The 25128-nt window shown below is 41.4% G+C and overlaps 1 protein-coding gene across 5 annotated transcripts in view; it reads left to right on the forward strand.

The window, feature by feature from the left end:
- The window catches only part of WAC (WW domain containing adaptor with coiled-coil), a 64175-nt gene extending 52132 nt beyond the window's left edge, over positions 1-12043 (forward strand). For 4 of the 5 annotated variants that reach the window (XM_052805059.1, XM_052805078.1, XM_052805039.1 and 1 more), the window contains 3 exons: positions 5653-5839; positions 9387-9514; positions 11910-12043. In XM_052805059.1, coding sequence (XP_052661019.1) covers positions 5653-5839; positions 9387-9514; positions 11910-11979 — 385 coding nt within the window. In that variant the 3' untranslated portion in view covers positions 11980-12043. The remainder of the gene's footprint in view (positions 1-5652; positions 5840-9386; positions 9515-11909) is intronic. The other variant, XM_052805048.1, reaches the window with a different exon arrangement.
- The last annotated feature ends 13085 nt before the right edge of the window (positions 12044-25128 follow it).

Genomic DNA, 25128 nt, shown 5'->3' on the forward strand with positions numbered 1-25128 from the left:
TTTGTAGTAGGTAAAAGCAGTCACTTGGATTGGGAACTGCTCTTGGGGCTAACTCCCTTTACTTTTTTTATAGGAATGAACAACAGCTTAGCAACCTGAACTGTGGACTGGTGGTCCAAAAAGAGGCTCTGTGAATTAAGGTTGCATTTTTCTACAGCTTAAACACAGATTCATTGTGCAGAAGTTAATCACAACTACATTTCCTTTGCTTTTACTATTATTAAAAGTTTTAAGTGAATGGAGCTGAAATTATTTTTAACTCGTTTGGGAGGAAGCACTGTCTAAGAAATATGTGAATAGCTATTGATAACTTTAAAGTTGTAAACATTTCAGTCATGTAAGTTAGGAAATTAATGCAATGTAGGCATACAGTGAGTCTTTTTGTAAGAGATGATTCCAAAGACATGCCATGAATTATGGCTGCTTTAAAAATGGAACTAAATGAGTGCTTCTATAATTAATAGTTTCATCCGGTTGCTAGTTTCTCTTTATTTCCAGGAAAGACTTGGAATATTTTTCCTTTACCTTAGAAAATGCAAAACTGCTGGAGGAGGAGGTGTTTCCTCCCATTTTTCGTAGGTTGTAAGATTCTGTAGTTTGTAGCAGTGTATTTCAGAAACATCCTGTTCTCATACTCTCGTATAGATGTTTTTGTCTCTCTGGAAGCATTCCATTATCTGTGCCATAGTCGGTCTTCAACTCATCCAGCAGTTAAGGCAGGTATATTTGGCTTTATTGAAGCATTTAAAAATACAGCACTGCAACTGTGTGCCATTGCTGCATTTGTAGCTCCCCCTGCTGCTAACATAGAAGTGCTGGGATATTTAGTGACTATGTTTTATTCATAATTAAGATACAACTTTCTTTTTGAGAAACCCACGGATTTTATTTATTTTCCTGAAATGTTTCTGATGGGTTAGAGTGATTTTTACTGATGAAATAGGAGTCGGAGAAGCCATGTTGATAAATGGAGAGGAGGCAAGTCGTAGAGGAACTTTGATCCTATAGAACTAGGGAGTGAGTAAGCATTGAAGGTGATGCCTCAATTCTACTTAGTTAATAAATGTAGCCTTTCTCTGCACCGTCAGTCTGCTGATGCTGTATGAATACTTAGAAACATAGAATAATTTAGGTTGAAAGGGACTTTTAGCTGTGATCTAGTCCAAGACCTAGCTCAAAGTATGACCAGCAAGTTTGAATTGCTAAGGACATTGTTTAGGTGATTTTTTAAATATCTCTGAGCATCTTCTAATGTTTGACTACCCTTGTGGTGAAATGTTTTTTCCTTATGTCTAATTAGAATTTCCCTTGTTGCAACTTGTGTCTCTGCCTCTTGTCCTATCACTGTGCACCTCTGAAGAGTCTGGCTGTCTGCTGTCCCCATAGGTAGTTCAAAACAGTAAGAAGATCCTTCAGTCTCCTTCCCTCAGCCTTCTCTTTTCCAGACTGAATAAACTTTTAGCTTCTCCTGATATGGCATGTGCTTCAGCCCCCTAGTCATCTGTGTGGTCCTCTGCCAGATTCCTTTGGTGTGGCAGTTTAATTCTTGTCCAGTTTTGGGCTCCCTACTGCACAGTGCTCCAGGTACTACAGTCTCATAATCTCTGAAGAGAGGGGAGGAATTGCTTTCTTCAACCATGCTCTTGCTAATACAGCCCAGCGTGTGCTTGGCCTGCTTTGCCACAGGGATACACTGCTGGCTTGCATTTAACTTGTCCACCAGGATCCTCAGGACCTTTTCTGCAAAGCTGCTTTCTACCCACCCAGCCTGTGCTGTCCCGTGGGGTTGTTCCAGTATTGTTGCACAGGGTTATTCCACCCCAGGTGCAGGACTTTGCATTTGTCTTTTTCGGACTTGGTTCCTGTCTGCCCATTCAGGTCCTTCTGAATAACAACCTGCCCTCCAGCATATTAATTGCTCCCGCAATGACAAGGAGGCGTTGTGTGCAAACTCACTGAAGGTGCACTGTGTGCCACCATCTAGGTTTTTAATAAAAACATTAAACAGTATTGGCCCCAGTGTTAATCAGTGAAGGACAGCACTAGTCACTGGCTTTTGATTGGTCTTTGTACTGCTGACTGCAGCCTTTGAGCCCAGCAGTTCATTCATTTTTCCACCCACCTTACACATGAAATGTGGACTGGATAAGTGAACAGTTTGGCTATAACAATACTATGAGTGGCTATAACAATACTATGGGAGATGATGTCGCAGGCCTTGCCTGAAGTCAAGGTAAACAACATCACTGCTTTCCCCTTATCCTCTGAGCCAGTCATATCATCATAGAAGAGTGAGGTTGGTCAGGCACAATTTGTTCTTGGTAAAAATATGCTGGCTCTTTTTTTTGCCTTTTAGTCTTTCATGTAGCTGGAACCCCTTCCAGAAGACTTGCTCCATAACTTTCTCAGAGACTAAGGTCAACTGGCCTGTAGTTCCCCAGATTTTTGTCCTTGTGCTTCTTGAAGATGGCGTTAACGTTTGCTTTTTTCCCCATCATCAGGAAACTTGCCTGCTCACCATGCTGCTTCAAGATGATGCAGCATCTGAGTTATACTGGCCAGCTCCCTGATTACCCTTGGGTGCATACCATCTGGTTGCATGGACATATGTCCAGCTGGCTTAACTGCTCCTTAACTTCTTCCTCTGCTGTAGGTAATACTTTATTCTCACTGACTCTGCTGATGTGCTTGGGATGTGGGAGGCCTGAGGGCAGACCACACCCGTAAAAAAGCCAGGCAAAAAAAAGTGGCCGACTATCCTGGCCTTTTTCATGTCCTTTGTCTCTAGGTCCCCTTGCTTTGTAGACCTTTTCCTTAACCTTTCATTTGCTCCTGATGTACAGCCCTTGTTGCCCTTCATGTTCTTGGCTAGTTTCAACTCCAGCTTCAAAATCTAAATGCCATTTTTTCCTATCAACTGAACATTTCTACAGTTAAGCGTTTGCACTTGTAAGTGGTTTTGAAGTGGTTGAGCCAATTACTGAAGAGAACACAGAGCACAAAACCCAAAGAATACTTTTCCCCCCAGTTTCATCATATATTCCCTTTTGCAACTTCTGCTGCCTGAAATCAAGGGAAGTTTATGTATACAACACTAACAAAGCTGCCTGCCAAAATCTTTCTGCATAATTTTTTTTTTTTTTTTAATTCTAAGCTTTTAAACAAGTTTTGTGGCTACTGAAAGGAATGAGGTTAAAGTCTGCTGCAGAGCAGTGTGCTGTACCTAATTTGTTGGCTGTTTGTTTGGAAACCTGCTGTAATTCTTTGCAAGTGTGTGATTAAGATAAATGGCTGGGCATTGGACTGTAACGATAGTTGCATTATGCTAGGATGTTTTCAGCCCTCAAGGTTGTAGGTTAGGTGATGAATTAAGATTCCTCTCAATTTCTTTTTTCTTCATATTACTTTATATCACTTGCAGGCAAGTAGTAAGAAAGTTTTAAGAAATAGACCTAAATTATGTGCTGCCAGTGGGAGAGTGATTGTAAACATAATTTTATGAGTAACAGCTAGGTACTTACACGATTAGTACTACTATTTCTCAGTATACGTAGTGCCAAAAAACATCGTAACTGTGAGGTACCATCACTGTTATGGTGCTAGTGATGTTCTTTTGTCCTGCTCAGGATTACTGCGTCCTTTGTCTTCTGTGACAAGGGTGGAAAGGACAGAGCAGACTTTTCATCCTGACCTGTCCTTGTTCATGTTTGCATGGATAACTAGTGCTGCTCCCACCTCTTCTTAGCAAAATAGAAGAACAGAGTCCCTCTCTGGCAGCAGGGCACGGGGGGAGTGATTGAATGAATACTGGAAAGGGAATAGTGTAGAGGCCTTGTTTTTGCAAGGGATGAGCGAGTAGAAAAGGGCATGTGCTGAAATGTCAGCTTCTAAGCTTCCCCACCATGGGTTATATACCCCTCCCAGCACAAGTTCTGGTTTCCTAGAAGATCAGATCACCTGGACAGCAGTGCTTGCAAGGACGATACAAACCCCCACATTCTGATCTTTTGTTTGATAACGGTGATATACCAAATAGCAGTTTTGATGCTGGTGAAAGTCACAGTGGAGTTGTCTGTTGCTTATGGTACAGGAGTTGGAGAACAGCGATGAACTCTTACACGTAGCAGAACTGTGTAGCTGCAGCTCTGGCAGTTGTGTCAGATGTGGTTGGATACATGTGATATGAGAGTGTGGTGTTCATGCTGGCACTGATATCTGGGTTTCTGGACACATGGAAAGTAAATACAAGTATCAGTGATTTTAAAATATTTTCAGGGAACTTGGGTAACTTGCTGGGCTTAATGTTAGGTGTTCAGGTTGTATATCATAGCTTTATTGAGAGAAGTGATACAAGTGAAACAAAAACCCCCTACTTTACCTAGAGAGCTTACCATCCAAATGTAAGGTGGGGAATGAGTATTTGCAAATTGGGAGTACAAGAGTCCTTGTGGATAAGTCAGTCATACCAGTTTACCAAAGATTTACCCACTCTTTTTAGGCACTGCAGCAGGAATAGGCTTTTATGAAGAGAAAAACTTAAGAAGGTCCCTCCCATACATGAGGAGGGGAGGTAGAGAGGAAAAATGTCTTGTAAGGTGGAGTGAGAGGGGAGAGGGTAATTATTAGAGGAGTTCAGTTAAAAAAAAAAAACCAACAAAAAAACCCCCAATGCTTAAGGCAATGACTAGAATACTTTGTAGATAACATAATCTTGAGCACTGTGGATGGCAAAAGACTGCTATGCCAAGATCAATGTGAGAGTTTTTTAGTAAACGTTAGAAAAGTTTTGGATGAAGAATTATAGTTGCAAAGTAGAATTTGAAAAGCTGTGTATTGGGTAGTGTTCAGATAATGTAGATGTTGTGTTTGCTTGCATATGGAGATTTGAAAGAGGACAGTCAAAGACTTTGTCCAAGGCACAGAGTTTTTGATTTGTCTTACAGAACACGTCAGCTGAACATGTCTCCATGTATCTGTTCTCCAGCAACAGGTTAACACACCAACCAGAAAAACGGCAGCATGAATATGTACCAGTAAGGCAGTCAAGTTGGTAGCTACAAACATACTGCTCCTGTGATACTTCTGGTTCTCTTAAGTGCTTTAAGTGAGGATGTACAGTATCACAAAGTCATCTAGGTGTTTGTGTTTTGGCATTAGTAAATGGTTACATTCCTCAAAGCCCATATGGCTATATTTTTAGATTAGGACGTCAGGCTTTGTTTTTAATGATTATTGTGACACTTGCTGATATTCTGTTGAATAAACTTGCTTAACTCCATCTGATACATCATTATTGAAAATCTTAGGTTTGCAGCTATTTGAAGGAAGAACATACATGTATATATTTTCTATCCAACACTAATATGTAGGCACAGCTTACATCTCTTGAACAGCTATCAAAGTTAAAAACCAAAAAAACTCCAACCAAACAAAAAAACCCCCATGTTATATTGTAGCACTCAAACAGTTCCCATACAAGTAGGAGGTTTGTGGAAAAGTGGTACAGGTTTGGTCTACCAGAAGTATTTACTTGTGACTTAAATGCTTTATGTATTTTTGTGGCTGGAAGCAATGAATTTTAAGTGTTTATTTCTCTATAGGTTTACATATGTTTTTAAATGCTCACTTTTTTTTTTTAATTCTTTTTTCTAGTAGTCAAAGAAGCCCATCACCAGGTCCAAATCATACCTCTAGCACTAGTGCATCAAATTCAACACCTGCACCGCAAAATACATCTGTACGACCCACTTGCTCATTAACACCTACGCTAGCAGCACACTTCAATGAAAATCTTATAAAGCATGTTCAAGGCTGGCCTGCAGACCATGCAGAAAAGCAGGTGAGTACACTTGTGCTTTGTTCCCTGTGAGAGTGCAAATGTGTAGCTTAAAATCTGGGTTTCTTACACAGGTTGATTCTTCTAGGAATTAAAAGTATTTAAAAAACCCTCAATGCTTGGCCTTAGAAAACAGGAGAGGGAAGAGAGATTAGGCCAGACCTGCAGGTTTTGTATGTGATTGCCATTTAGCTGTTAAGTATTTTCAGTCTTGCTTAAAGTACCAGTGCTTTTGAAATTCTCAGATGAATAGCTATCCTCATAACTATTTTTTTACTGCGAAAGTTCTGTTGAAATTTACAAAGAACATACATTTCAACAAATTTTTATAATAATAGTTTTGTTACGTGGAAAATGTTATGAATTAGGTGACAGAGTTAAACTATTTGAGACTACTACACAGTTTGAGTCACTGGGTTGTTAGCTCTACACAATGAAAAAGGAACTCTGCCTTGTTTGTTGTACCCAGTTTTTAAGATGATATAGAAGGCTCAGACTGAATTTGGGCTATTTTTACGTAATGGGAAATCCAGTAGAATTGCCATCCATATTTTATAACTAACTGTATGAAACCTATCTTGTTGTGGTAATACAGGGAAACTGGGTGCATGTCAGCTGCTTGGAATGTATTACTCAAAGGAACCGTATTGGTTATTGAGTCTAGTTCAAGTCCTTTCACAGGCAACCCCGTCTGACAGTCTGTATGGGATATTAATCTTACCTAGCCCAGTTTACTTTGGTCTTTTGAAGAGTGGTTGCATGCTGGCTCAAGCCTGCACTGGGGGCTTTTGGGAAGTAACTTGCAGGATGATTCTTAGAAGTGCAGTCTAGGCTGATACCCTATTTGGACTCTGGGGTTCTTGTTTTGTTTCTTTTCATTAATTTTTTAGTTTCGATTTTAAGACATTACCAACCTGTACTGAGTCAAACAACTGAGCCATTGCTGTGGGAAGTGTTTAAGGAAATGGTGCAGCACAGCCACTTCTCTTTATGGCCTTGGCTCATAGTTTTGATAGTGTTATTTTCACTGTGTACTGAATTGACATACATCTTAATGCAGAAAATACAGATTTATACAGTTCATAGGTAATGTTATTTTTCCACTATCAGTAATAAAGAGGTCAAAAAAAACAGCTAATGCTAGGTGGCCATGTACTCAGTTGGATACCTTTTACCTTTGTGCTAAGTGCTACATGCTGTATTGTCCTGTTTGCTATTTCAGATGATTTCACGTGACAGTGTTGTTTATCGACCAGTTTTGGTTAGTAACACTTGAGGGACTTAAGTCAGATATTTAATGAAAAAGTGAATGAAAGTATAGGTGCAATACATAGTGAAGAAGGTAAGCTAGATGAAAGTGGAGAGGCTAAAATATGCAGTGTCTTGGTTTCTTCAGATTTCTAACCAGATGCATAGCTTAAATTGAAATTAGGCCATAAGAGCACATGCCAGCTAAACTGAAAAATAAATAAGTAAATAAATTAGGTGAGCCAGGACAGGTTTGTGTTAAAGGAGTCAGACTTGAAGAAATGTGCTGTGAAGTAATTAGTAGCTAGAACAATTCTTGAACCACTAGCAGTTAACTCGCAGAACTCATAAAAAGCAGTTAATAGGGAAAACTGGAAAAAGATCCAGTAATGTGGTTAATTAGTAATCAACATAACTATGCTATCTTTAAGGAATGTGAGAAACGAAATTGTAGGTCATCTCAACTCAGTAATTGTAGAGGTACTTTGAGTTTGAGCAATATCGAAGTAGAAAAAATTATGAATTTACCTTTTTACAAACACCTGAAAAGAAAACCCTGATAATATTCAGCATGGACCTTTTAGAAAGAAATTATGTCAGGTTTAGGGGTTTTTTTTCTTTTGATAAAGTGTCAGACTTTGGTAATACAGGAAAGCAATAAATGTTACATCCTGATTTGCAGCAAGACTGTTAACACCTCTTAACAAGAATCATACAAAAATGATTTTAAAGCCATTTAAATGAGATTACTTTAAAATGGGTGACTGGTCAGCTTAAAAAGAAGTACTTTGAAAGTCATTATTGATAGTTTGCTATCAGTCTCAAGGCTTTGGAGTTGTGTAGGGAGGACATGCGAAATGATGTCCTGCTGGAGACCAGGGTACTCCTGGATGTCAACACACTCCAGAAAAGAAAACTTTTAATGTAGGGAATTAGAAAACAAAGTGCTGCTTTGAACTGGAGAAATTCCAGAAGTTGATGAAGACCTGTGCTAAATACCATTATTTGGGGATGGAAAAATCTGCTTACGTGCAAGTACGTAAGCAGATGTTGTGGATTAACCCCAGTAGGCCACTAAGCACCACACAGCTGCTCGCTCACTCTCCCCCAGTAGGACGGGGGAGAGAATTGGAAGGGCAAAAGTGAGACAACTCGTGGGTTGAGATAAAGGCAGCTTAATAAGTAAAGGGGGGTGGGATGGGGGGAGAGTGATGAAGTGAAAGCAGTCTTGCTTACCACCAGCCAACCCATGCCCAGCCAGTTCCCAAGCAATGGCAACCCTTGGAAAACTGCCCCCCAGTTTTATTGCTGAGCGTGACTTTGTATGGTGTGGAATATCCCTGTGGTCAGTTTGGATCAGCTGTCCCACCTGTGTTCCCTCCCTGCCTTTTGTGCACCCACAACCTATTTGCTGGGGTGGGGGGTCAGAGAGAGAAAGGGAGAAACCCTTGATGCTGTGTAAGCAACTGCTCAGAAATAGCTAAAACATTTGTGTGTTATCAGCACTGTTTTGGTCACAAATCTGAAGCAGGGTGTGGGCTGCTATGAAGAAAATTAACTCCATCCTAGCCAGACCCAGTACAGCAGAGAACAGCATTGCTGCTGCAGGGAAGGATCTGTTTGAAACAGGTTTTTGTTTTTTTCAGTGTGCCACTTGCAAGAAGTCCTCTTTCCGTATTGCAGTGTGATACAGAGGACCTCAGAGTAATTATACTAGTCTCCTTGGTGCTGTTGAGGAGTTCTCTGGAGTCATACATCCAGTTCAGTGACAAGACTTTAAGAAATGCACAGATTGAGGATAGGTCCTGCCTTCTAAATTTATGGTTCTGCTTGTCTCCACCTGACTAAGTGGGGATATTAAAATAATGGAGTTTGTCTGGAAGAGAACACCTGAAGAGGGTTGCAAAGTATTTTTGCTGTATAAGGTAGCTGGAAAGGAGGCATTCAATTATTTGTGTCACTAAGGATTAATTTAGATGGGAAATATAAGTCTGGAAACTTGGGAAACTCGGAGCCCTGTCTTGTACTATGGTTGGGTAAACACTTGTTAGGATCAAATCTAAACCATCCCTGGCTTAGCATGGGCCTGGATTAGACAATCTCTTGGCAGCCAGTGTTGTTCATTTCTGATTCTAGATGGGCTTTTGTAGAGAATTTAATGTACTTCTGATTAATACTCCCTTTTGAAGTTATTCGAGTGCTTTGCTGTTTCAAGACACACTCATCCAGCAATCCTCTGGCTATAGCCAGTTGTTTCCAATGCATGATTCAAAATCCTAACCTTTATGTGTAACCATTGCAGGCATCAAGATTACGTGAGGAAGCCCATAACATGGGAAGTGTCCATATGTCAGAAATTTGTACTGAATTAAAGAATTTAAGGTCTTTAGTTCGAGTATGTGAAATTCAAGCAACTTTGCGTGAGCAAAGGTAAGTGCGCGCTCTGTGTTTATTTTCACAATGGTAATCTTCAAGGTGGTATTGGAATTCATTCTGGCATTGTTTCGCATGAGCTATATTTACTGATGACTTTGTAAGTATGCTAATTCTTGCCAGATTTGCAAGCTGTCTTCCCTGTGTATGTTCTACCTGTTTCCCACACAGATACCTCTTAGTCTCCAATGAATAAAACCAGATATGCAACTTCTGTATGTATTTCCACTTAGATAGAAAAGAAGTATCTTTCCAGATACATTAGTGCATTAGGAAAAACTGATTAACTCTCACTAGTTCAGCATACTTCTAAAATATCTGTCCATACATGATGCATAGATCACATAGGTACACATCTTTATACTGGTCTTAAACACTACTGTTTGTATGAGACATTTGTTAGGTAAGTTTGAACAGGTGTTGTTGATATCACAAGCTAAGGAAAAATTAATGTTTGTTACTTAGGTAGGAGGCATCTGAGAAGATCTCGGGGTTCTTTAGTGAGGTGTTGATTATAGCAAAGTAGACTTCTGCTTCTTAAGTCAGTCATAGCGGGTGTCTTGCATATCACTGAAGCAATACACAACCACATTGTTGAAGACTTGTGCAAGATTGAAAAGTTTGGTCTTACAATACATGCAGAAACTTTTCACCAGTAGCCATGATCCTGAATCTATTTTCATATTTAGTTTCCTTTTTGAATGATGTTATCCCATCTACTAAGTCACACTACAGTTTGAATACAGTGATTCTGATTTACTATTTTAAGCCACTTTAATAGCGTTGCATGCTGTTTAAATAGCTAGCTTTATCCTAGAAGCTCTTGCTTTTTGGCAGTTAGTAAAACAATCCTTTAGTCAGAAGTAGGCTATAACATATTTGTAAATCATTCCTAATAAAGAATCAAAAATATCCATTCTTTCTTTAATTTTATTTCATAACTTCATTACAAATTAAAATTTCTGTAGTATATTTAATGAAATGCTTGGTTTCTTACAGGTTTCATTTCTGTCTCTGGGTACATGTTTGATCTGAAATAATATGTCAAATGTCAATGTTCAAGTCACTAAATAACACCTTGTTTCTTCTACACTGTGTATACTTAAGCTATCAATGGATAATGATTATTATGACTTTGAGTCTATGATAACATGTATCTTTTATTTTTGCTGCAATCCCAAAGACGTGGAATACATGGCATAAGTAACAAGTTGGTGGGGGGAGGCTTTCGCAAAGGATGGGATTATCAAAGGCAACACATTTGAATGATTATATTACTTCTATGCTTTTGCACAGAAGAGAAGTATTTAAATTTATTCTAAGAGGGAACTTTATCTCTAGGCAAAGCGAGTATGTTGTTTTAACCATAACTGGCAGCATGCAAAAAGGCACTTTTCATTGACTGATGTATTTTATATGCCCACAATTTTTAAGTTTGTTTTTTTTTTTAGTGTGTCTATCTATATTGTTTTTCACCTACTTTTCAGTAGAAAATTCATTTTTACTGAACTGGGCACATATTTGAAGTGTTGTACAAAAGTCTGCTGAAGTGGATGCTTTTTCTGCATCATTTAAATTTGCTTTGGACTTTATAGAATATTTATATGAAACTTCAACTTTGCCTGAATATTTTCTTAATTCATTCCCAAGCTTGCATTATACTTCAGCATCATGAAAAGTTGTTTCAAAATATTCATTAAAAATTCTGGGAAACAGTTATGTAAACCAAATGTTAATTAATCACAATAGTTGTTTATGTCAGTTCAGTAGAATAAGGAAAGATGTATAAGAGAATTGCTAGCAATATAATTTATTTCTAAGCCAGGTGTAGTTACAGCTTTTTTTTCCCTTAGATGTCTTTTAATGATCAAGTATTTTGAGATTGGAGCTTACCATAACTAGAGACTACCACTAGCCACAGAGCCAAATACTAGAAAAAAAGTGTTGCACCTAGAAGAAAACTTGCTTGTTTAAAAAAATTTATGAGCACTTTGGGTTGTTGTACAGTTTGGAAAACTGCATAACGCAGGCATAACACCATTCTTCAGAATATTCAGTTAATCAGTGTACTCTTCCCAGTGTCCCACTTTTTCTGGGAGTTAAATTCAAGTGAAGAACAAGCTTAAACATAACTGTGTATCAGTCTCAATGAAATATAGCAACTTAATTTTCTGAACTAAGGTATCAAACACAGCAGGTCTCTGTGCATCTGCATACAGTGTTTGTAGGTGATTGAACAGATTGAGAATTAATTTTAAAATATCTGAATTTTATTAATAGAGCTAAGGAGCTTGGTATTGTTCACTGAAATTGTAGAAGTACTTGTGTAGATACTTATTTAATGTTTGTATAATGAAAATGTGTATACTAATTTATTTCTTTTCTCTTGCAGGATACTATTTTTGAGGCAACAAATTAAAGAACTTGAAAAGCTAAAGAATCAGAATTCCTTCATGGTGTGAAAAGTTGTAAACAATTGCACATGGTTTTGAGTACAGGAACTATTAAACTGATGCCCAGTCTTAACACTTTTGAGCTGCATTTGAGTAGACTTTGGACCGTTGAGCTGGGCAGAAAAAAAGTTGACATGGGGAAGGGGACAGGAGGGAGTCAAATTCAGGGGAAAGATACAAGAATGATTTGTAAAACCCTTGAAATGTAGATTTCTTGTAGATGTATTCTTCACGTTGTAAATATGTTTTGTAGAGTGAAGCCATGGGAAGCCATGTGTATCAGAGCTTAGACATCCAAAACTAATCAATGCTGAGGTGGCTAAATACCTAGCCTTTTACATGTAAACCTGTCTGCAAAATTAGCTTGCTTTTTTTTTTTTTTTTTTTTTTTTTTTTTTTTTAGTTAATTTATCATTCAGAAATCTTGCATTTCCTAAAATTCAATGCAAGCGCCAGGCGATCTGTGTCTAAGGCTGCAACAGTTTGGGTAATGTACAAAATATCATGAAACAACTGTTTCCACACTTGCACCGAATCGAGAGCAGTGCTTCTCCATTTCTGTTCTACAGAGAAACGTTTTTCATTTTCTGTGTTCCATTTCCCCGTGAAATCCTAAATCTGATTTTATCAGTTTTTTAATGCTTCTAATTTTCTCTTTTCTTAAGGCACTGTTGCTATGGCACTTTTTCTATAATCTTTTCATTCCTGTGTACAGTAGCTTAAAATTGCAGTGATTGAGCATAACCCACTTGTTTGTATAAATTATTGAAACGTATTTCCATTTGCACCCTGTAAGAATGGACTTATAGTACTGCTGGGCATGTGTGCTGAAAGTACATTACTTGCTCAAATATAAGGAAATAGCCCAATGAACATGTTAACATGGTTGTGGGAGGGGAAAGAGGAAAAAAAAAAAGCTAGTCAGATGTGAATTGTATCTGTTGTAATAAACATGTTAAAACAAAGAAACACTGGTTTTCATTTCCTTTGGTCAACACATATTAAAATTTGGTCTGTTTGGGGACTCTTTATTAGAACTGTTCTTGTTGAACATTTTTGTACTTAAATAATTCCTCGAGGGAGGTTTTGTTTAAAACTTGTAAACAAGAAAATGTGTATAAAATATTTAATGAAATATAAAATTCAACAGGAATGATTTAAGACACCTCCCCAACAGTTGTCATATGTTAACTCCTGGTTTACCTGTCTTGATATTATGACATTTCATTTCGAAGGATGTTTGTGTTGTAGCTAACTGTTTAAGTCTGGTGCTGACTGCTGTTCTTAACCATCACAAAACGCTGAATTTGTGTAATTGGAGCAAGCGCCATTTGAAAATGGTGGCAAAGCTCAGCTTTGTATATTGTTTCCTAAAGTATATTAAAAATAAAAAAGAAACTATTGCTACTACAAAATAAATGTGGCTTTTTCTTTGCTTAAAAACAACAACAAAAATAGTGATGGTGGTATAGTTTAATATTTGCAGAGGTGTATATGTTAAAATAGTCTGTTAAGTAAGAAAGACTGTAGGTGATGGATTAAAAAAAAGAACTTAATGATAAAGGTGTCGACATGTGATGCTACATGTTTTGTTCCTACAAAATACTGTCTTTCAGCACCAGAAACATTAGTTGATTTTTATTTTGCCTTGTCTCATGTTGAGTGGGCTTGGACTGATTTTTAAAATCAGTTTTTCATCAGTGGAAGCTGGATGCTCTGTCCTAACAAGACATTGCAAATGGAGCAAGTTGAAATACCTTGACTAGCAACAACAAATGAGAAATCAGGATAGATTAATTTGTAATTGTTCCTCACTTTTTAACCCAGTATGTGCTGTTGTGTTTCATATCATGCAAATGTTTGGTTTTGCTCAGAAAATGGGAATAGAATAACCTTGAATGAATTAATTTCAGCATACATTGTTTCTGCATTTTTAGAGACCCAAGGCCACGTGACAGAAGGCTTCCTGAGACTCTTGTATTTGCCTAACATCCTATTTCTTGTAATGCTTGTTGTCTTGAGGTTGCCCAAGCATAGGGAAATAGCATGTGAAATAGGTGAACGTACAGGTGATCTTTCACCAGTGGCTGTCCTTAGTTTGGTATTTTGCTGTTTAGTTACTTGCTGAGACAAAGGTTGCTTCTGTCTTAATAGGTATGCCGGGCGTATTTTCCATGAGCTTGTTTTGTTTCCCTTTGCTTCATATATTGCCCTCTACAACATCCTGTATCAATGAGCTTCACAAGTTAATTTTGTTCTGTAGAAAATTACTTTGGATTGTTTTTTTAAACCTCTGGTTTGAATGAATTTTCTTATATGCTTAGCTGCTGCCTGTTGATCTTATTATTCATTATTTTACAGAAGAGTCTTCCAGCCTAAAGAGTACTAGTCTGTTTTATCACGTGAAAACTTTCATAATGTACGAATGGTCACAGATAATTTGGGAGTAGCAAGAATTAACATGCTACTTTAACCCCTTAAGAATGCATGCTTACATATACATACATCACACAGAGACACATACTCTCTCTTCGGGTGATGTCCTCCCTAACCAGTACGATAAAGGCTACTTCTTTGTCAGCATCCAATGGCATACTGGAAACTTGTTGGCTTCTGTATTTGCTCACCATGCAATAGCTTTCCTCCCTCATCCTCCACACCCTTCCAAAGCCTGGAGCTGTTGTGGTGTGGAATGACAGCTTGCCAGACTTTTACTGGCATTAGACAAGTTGGGGAAGAGTATTGCAGGCACTGCTTTAAAGTAGACACTAACCAAGTGGCAGTGTCTGGATTAACATCCTTCAAAATGGCTTCACTAACCTACAAATGCAATTTTGGCCTTAACTATGTGATCTGGAAACCCTCTTCAGTGACATGCAGAAACTGGCCCTCTGTATATTGCCTGGGGGGGGGGGGGAACCTAGATTTTTCTCCTTCCTATCAAATCTCTATCTGAAGCTGGACAACAAAGAAATGGGCAGGTGCACTAAGACCTGTTACTAGATTACTGGCTTACCATTTATTATCCATCCTGAAACTGATGCTGTCCTTTCAAATGTAGTTGACATTGTTTAATGAAAGGGGTTTTATTGCATCATTCTACACCTGCAAGTCAAATCAAGTGAATTTCCCCTGGGGCAAGTGTTTTCTTCCTAGGCAGGTGTTCAGAAAGTGTTTACTGGAGTTGTGGGATGTGTTTTCTATATTAATTAGTTGATATGGGTGGTCAAGCAACAGTGATGAGAAAACGATGAAAGAACTGTTGTTGCATATGTTGCTCTTGGTTTTCCTGTTATGCATTTGCTAAGCAACTATTTAGTATAATAGAGAAATGGTCTTTAGAATTAGTTAGGAGATTGGCTGAGCCTGTACAATTATACTGTAAGCAGTGCAATTGGGATAGTATTTTATCATCTGTGGTGGCACACTCAAGAACTGCAGCAGAAGGAGGGGTTTCATATAATTATAAAACTACATGACTGATCCAAGGCACTCCCATGTTTGATGCTTTTACAACTGCACCATCTTTTTTTATTATTATTACTTATTTATTATTATTATTAAGGCCCCCTGATATCTTTGAAAGTCTGCATATATTTTTTCAGTGGCCTTGATCCTAAGGTGCTGTTGTCAACTGCTCAACTTTGGTCAACCTTCCCTGCTTAGACTGGTCTTGTGCAGCAATGTAGTGTCTCTTTTTCAGACTGGCTTTATTAATTCTATTTCCTTTGGTAGGAGCATCCTATCTTTTGGTGGACACCAGTGCTGTCTTTACTGTTGAGTTAAAAACCTACTCAGAATGGGTATATAATTGAGGCCAGAGAGAATTAAGAACATTTCTGTTCCTTTTTGGAGCAGCCTCATTGCAGGAGTATCCCCAAAGATATGTGAGAAAATACTGGGTAGCTACACCATGTCTCCTAAGTCTATGGATCAAAGACGACCATATCTTACTGTCACCCTTTCACTCCAGTGTCGTCTTGCCTATGATGACATCCTGAGGACTTATCAAAGCAGAGTCTTTTGTTGCTGTGAGTTTGACTGCCGTGGCCAATTTTGCATATTCTGCAAGGAAGGAGTGATGTGCTGTAAGCATCACTGTCACTGTGATTTGGGGGTACTCATAAGTCAGCCATGCATAAGGGGCAGCCGCTTACTCTAACCCTAAGTTAACATTTGACTAGTGTATATATAGTTAAATTTCAAGTCCATTCTTGGAATTAGGAGCTGGATGGTTTTGTGAATACATCATCTCTATTGCTGTTTCTAGAGTAATATTCGGTCCTTACCAAAACACAATCTCAAGTACAGATGTAAGATGATAATGAGGCAATTCTGGATGTTTTAAAAATACTGCCTTGACTTCTGAAGTTTCCTGCAGAGGAATATTCTGAGCTGAAGTGCCATCTCATTGACATGAGCACTGCTCTGCTGCCCATAATTACTGATTAATGATATATGGGGGTTTCTTTTGTGTTTGGTTTTCTTATTTATATTATTTCATAAGAATCAGAACTTTTGGTGTAGGAGGAATTCGTTTCTTTGTCTAGCTTAACTTCTTTGGCAGTTGTTTTCTTTTGCAGTTAGTCAAGCAAAAGCTTTCATTTGCAACTAAGATCCATATAGATGTTGACTTCTTTTGCAAAGAAAATTGTTTTCAGCTGTGATACAGTTTTGGATTCCAGTTACACATCACTCTTTTCAGGTATCTCTTAAGTTCCTCTCTCTTCTCTTTGGTCTCCTACAACAGGAATTTGGAAAGATTCAGTCTTTCATAGCTGTAGGCGCCAGCTCTATTCTAACCTTCCTGGATGTCTGTGCTGCTGCTATTGTACTAATTCAGCTGGAATTACTCCTGGAAGAGATGCTCCTTGCTACAGATTTCTGTATTTCCTAACCATGGCTTTTTGTTTGAAGATCCTATCTGAGGGAAGGAACTGATGCAGACTTTATAGCAATTAGGGCTCCAGCTAGCTGAGGATCTGGAAGTCATGAAGCGCTTTTCTCCTCCCTAATAAAGACACTAACCCATCTGATCTCGGACTTTCTAGAGAATGAGCTGTCAGGTTTTGTCTTGCAGGGGAATTAGTAACATCCTAGCAAGTCTTGTTGCATCCCAGACAGGTCCTGCCTGGAGCTGCTGGGTCGTATGCAGCTGTACTACATGGCTCGATATACCAGATTTTGCACACCAGGTTTGCAAACACAGCTTGAACAACCTTACCTTTCCAGTAGTTACTCAATACGTGTGAAGTATTTCGTCACCTTCTGTTAGTCACACGTGCCAGAGAGCATTTGTAAAGGGATGCCATCTACTTCTGCATACAGTGCCATGCTCAAAAATTAGTCCCTTTGCTTCAGTTTGAAATCTCAGAATTTGGGCTGAGTGAAAAGTGTGTGTTAATACAGTGAAGCTCAGAATGGTCAGTTATGCTCATCTTTCCTTTTTCTGTACGTTACAAGAAAGTTTGTCCAAGTAATTATGGATAATACTGTCACAGTCATCTGCACCAGTAGCTAGAGTGGTGCAAGTGACTTAAACTGTCTCCCTCTCTTCTTCACAAATTTCTGAAGTTGGCACATGGAGGTCTGTTAGCGTGTTGCCTTTCAGAGCTCTGAACAGCCTGAACAGCTTCCTTCTGCTGCCTGACCGGGCAGATTTGCTGTCAAGATCTTACATGCTTCTCTGTCCAACAATCTGTGATTGAATCTTTTTTCAGTGTAATTGGGATGCTGTTGGAGTTTGACAGGGGTTCCTATTCTTCTGCTAGATGCATCCTCGTTAGCAGCAGAAAGCTTGTGTACTAGGAAGAGTTATTTGGCAAAGTGACGAAGCCTGTGGCAGATGGTGCTACAGAAGGTGAATGTGTTGTCAGCAAGTCTGGACTGCTTGATGATGCCAAGGGGCTCTGGTGTCCATCAGCTCCATCCAGGTTCCTTCAGCTGCTGCTCTGCATCCTCGGAGTAAAGGCTTTTCTTTCTTCCACATTTTGAAAGGTTTTAATTGAACTTTTTCTTGTTGGGGATTCGATTCCACAGTAAGTCTTCTGTCATTTAAAAAAAAGAGAAAGCTATTAAACCACTGACAGCATGTCCCCGTCTTCACTTGCTAAATAAAACTGCCTTTCTGCTTGCAGTAACATTGCCAGTAGAAGCATGGATAACTGAACCTCTTGATACTGTTCTTTTTTTAGGATAAAAATTCTCAGAGTTCACTTTGACCTAGGATGGTATCTGAATTTCACTTTATTAAAAGAAATAATTTTTTGTATATTTTGTTCTCATGTCCCCTGGCATCTCTTCACCTGAACAATTAGAGATGTGTTGGGGGGTGGGGGTGTGCGCAGAGTGATAGGACAAGATCTTTAAGGACTCTTCTTTGCTTCATAGGTGGTTTCATTGAAAGAATTGCTCGGTGAGGCTGAGGCCTCACACAGTGGGAGACCTCATCTGACATCCAGCTCCCTGCGAAAATAATAGACCCTTCCTTATTGCTTCCCTGCTCCCGGTGATGTGCTCCTGCTGAGTCCTTTTTGCCAGGGCTGAAGCAGTTCAGGGAACAAAGCCCCGGCAGAAACGTGCCTGGTAAACGTGTCTGCTGACTTCACAGCCTGAAGAGGCTCACACCAAGGGGCCAAGCAAGGGCAGGGCTGGCACCTTCTGGCATTGAAGGGCAGGTTAGAGTAACTCTTGGGGCAGCACTAAGCTCAAATGGTAAAGACTACCTGCTGTTAAAACTCCAAGGTGCCTGTGCAGAGAGAAGGGCTCGGGGCATGGAGACTGCTCCGAGTTAGGCACAGTTTTCTGAGGTTTGGATGCATGTATGCTTTCATCTAAAAACTTCATCTCTATGAATGTTTAGCTGCTGTGCAGCTGAACAAAATCCTAACCTAACAACCAAGCTGCCATGTTAACTGCTACATGAATTTTTAACTAAGCATGAGCAAAGGTCTAATTATCAACCATGGTCTCAATAATATATTTAAAACAAAGCACCCATCCCAAAGCAAACAGTGCATCTTTAATAGGTTTGGAATATGAATGGCGGAGTGTCTCCAAGGAGATGCTATTCCTCTTCAACTATTACTCCCTGTTAAACTAACACTGAGCCGCTATTCTCGCCCTGGGTGGTGTCTTTAGATCCCCAAACTCTCTCAAGAATGAGGAAAAATCAGCTCAGCTGTCCTCATCTGCCATCTGAGGAGTTTGGAGCATTTCCCGAACTCCTTAGTTGTTCCGTGAGGATTTTGCAGGCTCCCCTGCGGGAGCCTTGTGAGCAAGCACGTGTCCTCACTGCGGGTCCCGAGTAGCCTGCCAGGCTCGGCATCTCCCATGGTTTGCGGGCCAGCGCGGGTGCTTGGCAGACCTCTGCCTTGGGCCGGTACACAGAGACACAGAGGCTCTTTATCTGCGTGTGCTTTCTCTCTCCAGACAATCTGCCTGGCTTCTGGGGCAGCTGAAGCTGTGTTTAGTGCCTGCTCGGGGGAGAATGCAGCATCTGAGCTGGTCCAGTGCTGCCCCTGGCTCAGCAGAGACAGACCAGTGCACGGCCTGGTAAATAGCCTCTGCTTCAGCTGGCACTTCTTTAGTCAGTCGGAGTTTTTAGTGCTGTAGTAGCTGAGGGAGCTCCAAGGTACAGGAGCCTCCCTGGCACCTGCAAGGGATCCAACCCTGGAGGTTCAGAGCAAGAGAACCACCCAAAGGAGGGTTCAGAAAAGCACAGCAGGGTGTCAGTACTCACCTGAGCTGCATCAAGCACTGTTGTTGCTGCCAACTCGGATCTAATTTTGGCAATGCTGGGCCAGACCCCTGTTCCTCTGGAAACTAGGTTCCGTTTTCTTAAAAATCAGTTACCAATTTGGGGGCCCTGATATCCCACCTAGAATAATCTTTGGTATAAGCCCCTAAATCTCTGTATTTTTCTCCTAGCTAATATGCATGGCTTTCTCTCTTAATTGTTAATATATTTGAACTTGTTTCATTCTCTAGTGCCCAGTTTCAGTGCTGATCATCCTTGACCAATACAAGATTAAGTGGAGTTTATATGTTAGATGTAGATTTCTGACGGTGTTTTTTATCTGAAATGGCAGCAGTTGTTCCAAGCTACTTGGGATTAGAGGTATAATTTGGAATAGGTTATTGAACAGAAGGCAACATTTTGGCAGCTGGTTCATAGGAGTTTGCTATGTGCTTTTGCCGGTTCACGTGACTGATCTTCATGGCATAGCTAAATCGTAATGATGATCTGAGTTTCACAAAAACCTATCTTGTGCAGTGTGGAATGGGATGATAAACATCACCCCTGGATAGTACTTCGTAAGGGACTCTGCTTCGGGCATGCTGTAGATTGATTATTCAGCATTCTGTAGTCTGAAAACAGGTTTCTGTTACCATGCATAGACACAAATAGCTGCTACTATTTTTAGGTAAGCTATTTATATCACAAGAGTAACTTCTGCTTAAGTGTGCCCAGCCATGGGCGCTAGATTTTGGAGGATCTAGTATGAAAACATCGAGATGTAGAGAGGCTTAAACCTACTTCAGGCTTGTGCAGTTATACATAGTTTTAGATGAGGACCACCTAAAAGAAACCTGCCATTAACTTCTTAAATAGTAATTTAAAAAAATCTCATATTTTTAATGACATTCTACTCTTTTGTACTGCCTTATTCAACTCTGGTGGGATTTGGATTATTACAAGAGTTTTCACAAGGGAAATTTTGTTAAATACATTTTTTCAGCAATGGCTTCCCTGGCTGACAAGTAGAAATATTAATATAACCTTGTATTTTGTACCTCTTCATAGTAGATGTTATGAGACTTTTCTCTTTAGAGCAGGAGGGATTAATTCACTTATCCAGAGTTATTCAAGAGAGAGAATTTCTACCTGGGAATCTAACGTAGTTGTGATGTACTTTTGTAACGCCTTGATCTTTTTTGTATGCGTCAAGCAGAACATACATAAGTGAGAAATGTCTTAATAAACAGTGTATCCTAAAAACCCTAAATTCAGAAAAAGCTGTGAGAATCTATAACTTTCCTGAGGGGAGGAAAAAGTTAAAAATTAAATCAGATTTGCCTGTTCATTTTGTTACACACTTGAATTCTGCACAGGCTTGAAGTTTTCAGTAAAGTTGGATTCAATTTCCTTAAATACTGTCTTTTCTGTGTGCTTTTCCATTTTGTGGAATTTCCTGGGACAGGACATTTGTGGATTACAGGAAATAGTTTTAACTGAATCTGCTTTTCAGTATTAATCTAAAACTCAGTGTGGTGGGTTGACCCTGGCTGGACACCAGGTGCCCACCAAAACCATTCTATCACTCCCCCCTCCTCAGCTGGACAGGGGAGAGAAAATATAACAAAGAGCTTGTGGGTCGAGATAAGGACAGGAGAGATCACTCACCAATTACTGTCATGAGCAAAACAGACTCAGCTTGGGAAAATTAGCTCAATTTATTACCAATCAACCAGAGTAGGGTAATGAGAAATAAACCCAAATCTCAAAACACCTTCCTTCCACCCCTCCCTTCTTCCCAGGCACAGCTTCACTCCCAGATTCTCCACCTACCCCCCCCCCCCCCCCCAGCGGCTCAGGGGGAAGGGGAATGGGGCTTACAGTCAGTTCATCCTCCTCAGGGGCAGGACTCCTCACTCTTTCCCTGCTCCAATGTGGGGTCCCTCCCACGGGAGACAGTCCTCCATGAACTTCTCCAACATGGGTCCTTCCCACAGGCTGCAGTTCTTCATGAACTGCTCCAGCGTGGGTCCCTTCCACAGCGTGCAGTCCTTCAGGAGCACACTGCTCCAGCGTGGGTCCCCCATGGGGTCACAAGTCCTGCCAGAAAACCTGCTCCAGCGTGGGCTCCTGTCTGTCCATGGGTCCACAGGTCCTGCCAGGAGCCTGCTCCAGCGCGGGCTTCCCACAGGGTCACAGCCTCCTTCAGGCATCCACCTGCTCTGGCGTGGGGTCCTCCCTAGGCTGCAGGTGGATATCTGCTCCACCGTGGACCTCCCTGGACTGCAGGGGGACAGCCTGCCTCACCATGGTCTTCCCCACCATGGGCTGCAGGGGAATCTCTGCTCTGGCACCTGGAGCACCTCCTCCCCCTCCTTCTTCACTGACCTTGGGGTCTGCAGGGCTGTTTCTCTGACATGTTCTCACTCCTCTCTCTGGCTGCCGTTTCCGTGTCCCAGCAACTTTTTTTTCTTCTTAAATATGTTATCACAGAGGTGCTACCACTATTGCTGATGGGCTTGGCCTTGGCCAGTGGTGGGTCCGTCTTAGAGCCGGCTGGCACTGGCTCTGTCACACAAGGGAAGCTTCGAGCAGCTTCTCACAGAAGCCACCCCTGTTGCCCCCCCACTACCAAAACCTTGCCACACAAAGCCAATACACTCAGAGATCATTAATGCATTTTAATCAATGCAGAAGTAGGCTGTAGTGGCTTTAAAGGGACTTACTTCCCTGAGCTGAGAAACCAGTCTGCTAATTTTGTCCCTTTTGAACCACCCAGGCCATTTTATTTGAAATGTTACTTTTCCCTTTTAATATCGGAGGCTTGTTTTTCTTCCCACCCCCACTTTTACATCTCTTAAGATCCTTACTACGCCCTGTGAATGAATCTTCAGCTTAGGTGACGGACTGCGTCCCCTCTTCAGGCCATGGAATAGCCTGCGCCAGAAGTGCCTTGCTGTGCTATTTCAGAGGCGCAACCTCTCTTCTCTCAGGTAGGATTTTCTCATCCACTGCAGTCTTACGACCTTCACGCTGAAGTTTTGACTGCCGCGGCCTCATCCTCCTCTGCCTCATTTTGTACCCCTTCTGCCCTTCGCCTCCTTTGGTCGAGCGTCTCTCAAAACCCGAGGGCCTTCTCTTGGCTGAGGGCGATTCCCTCATTCCCCCCGCTTCGGCGGGAGCCCGGGGGGAGGGAGGGGAGGGCGATGGGTACCGCTAGGTGTCAGTGCTCGGCCGCGGACCGGACCGGACCGGCGCGGGGGGCGGCGGCTTCCCCCCCGCCGCCCCTCGCCCTCTCCGGCGGCCGGCAGCGCCCGCGGCTCCATCAGCGGCTCGGCGAGACCGGGGGCTGGGGCTCCCGCTGGGCCTGCCCACGGGGGGAGCTACCCGGGGACATGTTTCAAGCAGCAGCAGCAGCAGCAGGGGTTGTGCTACCTCAAAGCTGAGGACATCACCCCCTCCGGGGTGGGTTTCCCCTGCGCAGCTCGCGTGTGAAGGGAAAAGGATGCCAGCGCTTGTTGGGGACATCACACGGGGGTGTTTTGTGGGTTTCCCCTTCTCTTCACCACCCACACCTTAAGCGTATTCCCGTGGTGCTTCCCAGAAGAGAGCACGCAGAGGCTCGCTTTGAGGCCGATTGAACTTCTGCGGTTCCTCGCCAGGCACAAACCCCACCAGCTCCCTCTGGAAAAGCTCCATCTTCTTCCAGTGCTGCAGCTGGTTTCTTGTAACCAAAGCCCCGGGGAACCCAAACTTTTTCCTGATTAAAGCTGAACTGAAGACGTAAGCCTGGGTGAAAAACTGAATGCGTTTCATGATTTTTTTTTTGTGCTACCTGTGCTTCTTACTGTTCTCTGAGCTGCCATTGTACCCTTTCTGCAAAAGATGTTTTGGCGAATGGGATTTCTAAAGGGTTCTTCTTAAAAACAAAAATAAAAGAAATTTCAAAGGTCCATACTTTGTGTGTGTGAGTGTCGCAGGTATGTCTATACCTTAGAATTTCTTCTGTGCACAAGGGCTTGCAGCACCTGGAGGGAAGGCGGTCCTCTGCCTGCCATTGGTGTTCAGCCTCACCTTTCCTCCTCATGGTGCTCGTCTAAATCTGTCCCTGGACACCCTGGCCTCAGCTACTGTAAAATAATGGCAAGCAAAACCCTGCTAGGAAGGAGCAGAGCTTTGGGTACTCCTATATCATCCTGGAAAAGATGCTTGATCTTAAAGCCTGTATTTGAATTGGTTTTGCAGGTTAGTCCACTTTTTTTTTTCCTTCCCCTTTGATTCTCTCCTTTCTTAGCTGAAATAAACAGAGTTTTAATGTAAAGTACAATAGAAATATAATAACATAGCATTTGCTAAAACAATAAAAAGGTCCAGCCATGTAGGCTTTATTCTTGCTACTGTTAGTTGACTGGAGTGGATTACGCCATTTTGCAACGACTGCTGATTTCACCAGGGCTGCTCTGGCAGTGTTGCTCAGCCCTCTGTCTGGATGCTTTTTCTTTCAAGAATTTGATATACTTGGGGATACAATTGGGAAATTACTGGGGAAAACATGGTTTTCATGTTGGTTTTTTTTTACTCTAAGTGTTGACACATTCTGTCCCTCCAAATCTCGGTGATTAAATGAGGAGGCTTTTGACCCTGGAGATGACAAATGAAATCACTTGGTTTGCCAAACTAGAAATGGAGTGTCTTGTGACGAGAGAATGGTGATGAATTTTTTCTGCCTCCCCTACCCTTGTTCTCCCTCTCCACATCCATCCTCCTTCCCTGCTTTTGTACGTGGCAGATCAGCTTTGTTCCCTTGACTGGTGGCCTTACATTTCCACATACAAGACTGCAGGAGCGATGTGTCTGGGTTTGCATACCCAGCTCTAAACCCCAGTGAGCCTGGAGGTCACCGTGTGATTTTAAGACTTGCTCCTACCTGGAGGGACAGGGTTTGGACTTGCTTCTCTTTTCACTCCATGGTCTTGAGAGTGTCCAGCAGCAAGCCCAGAGAAGGGAAACCACCCCCTTGTTTCTCCCAAACCACCAAACTGAGAAGATGTTTGCTCAGTGTCACCGCTGAGGAAAGGCAGATCTGAGCAGTTCCGAAACAGCAAGGTCCTTCGGTACCCGCTCCCCTCTGGTCACGCATCCTTCTGGTCCGTTTGCTCTCCTGTAGCAGGAGTAAGGCAGAAAACCCCTTCAGGCACAGTGCTTGCCCTTCAGAAGCCCCAGAGGATGAGGGAAAAGGACAGGAACCCATCACCCAGGACTGGCCTGCCCTCTTCCCAAAGAAATGCAGCTTGACTTCCAGCTGACCTTCAGGCTTTTACAAGCTTAAAGAGAGAGAGTTACAGAATTGTTAACAGCTATTTTATTACACTTACAGATTGTGTGAGTTGCGTTTTATTGGAACGCAGGACTTGGCAGGT

This window comes from Harpia harpyja, chromosome 1 (genome assembly GCF_026419915.1).
Source record: "Harpia harpyja isolate bHarHar1 chromosome 1, bHarHar1 primary haplotype, whole genome shotgun sequence".
Classification (NCBI taxonomy): domain Eukaryota; kingdom Metazoa; phylum Chordata; class Aves; order Accipitriformes; family Accipitridae; genus Harpia; species Harpia harpyja.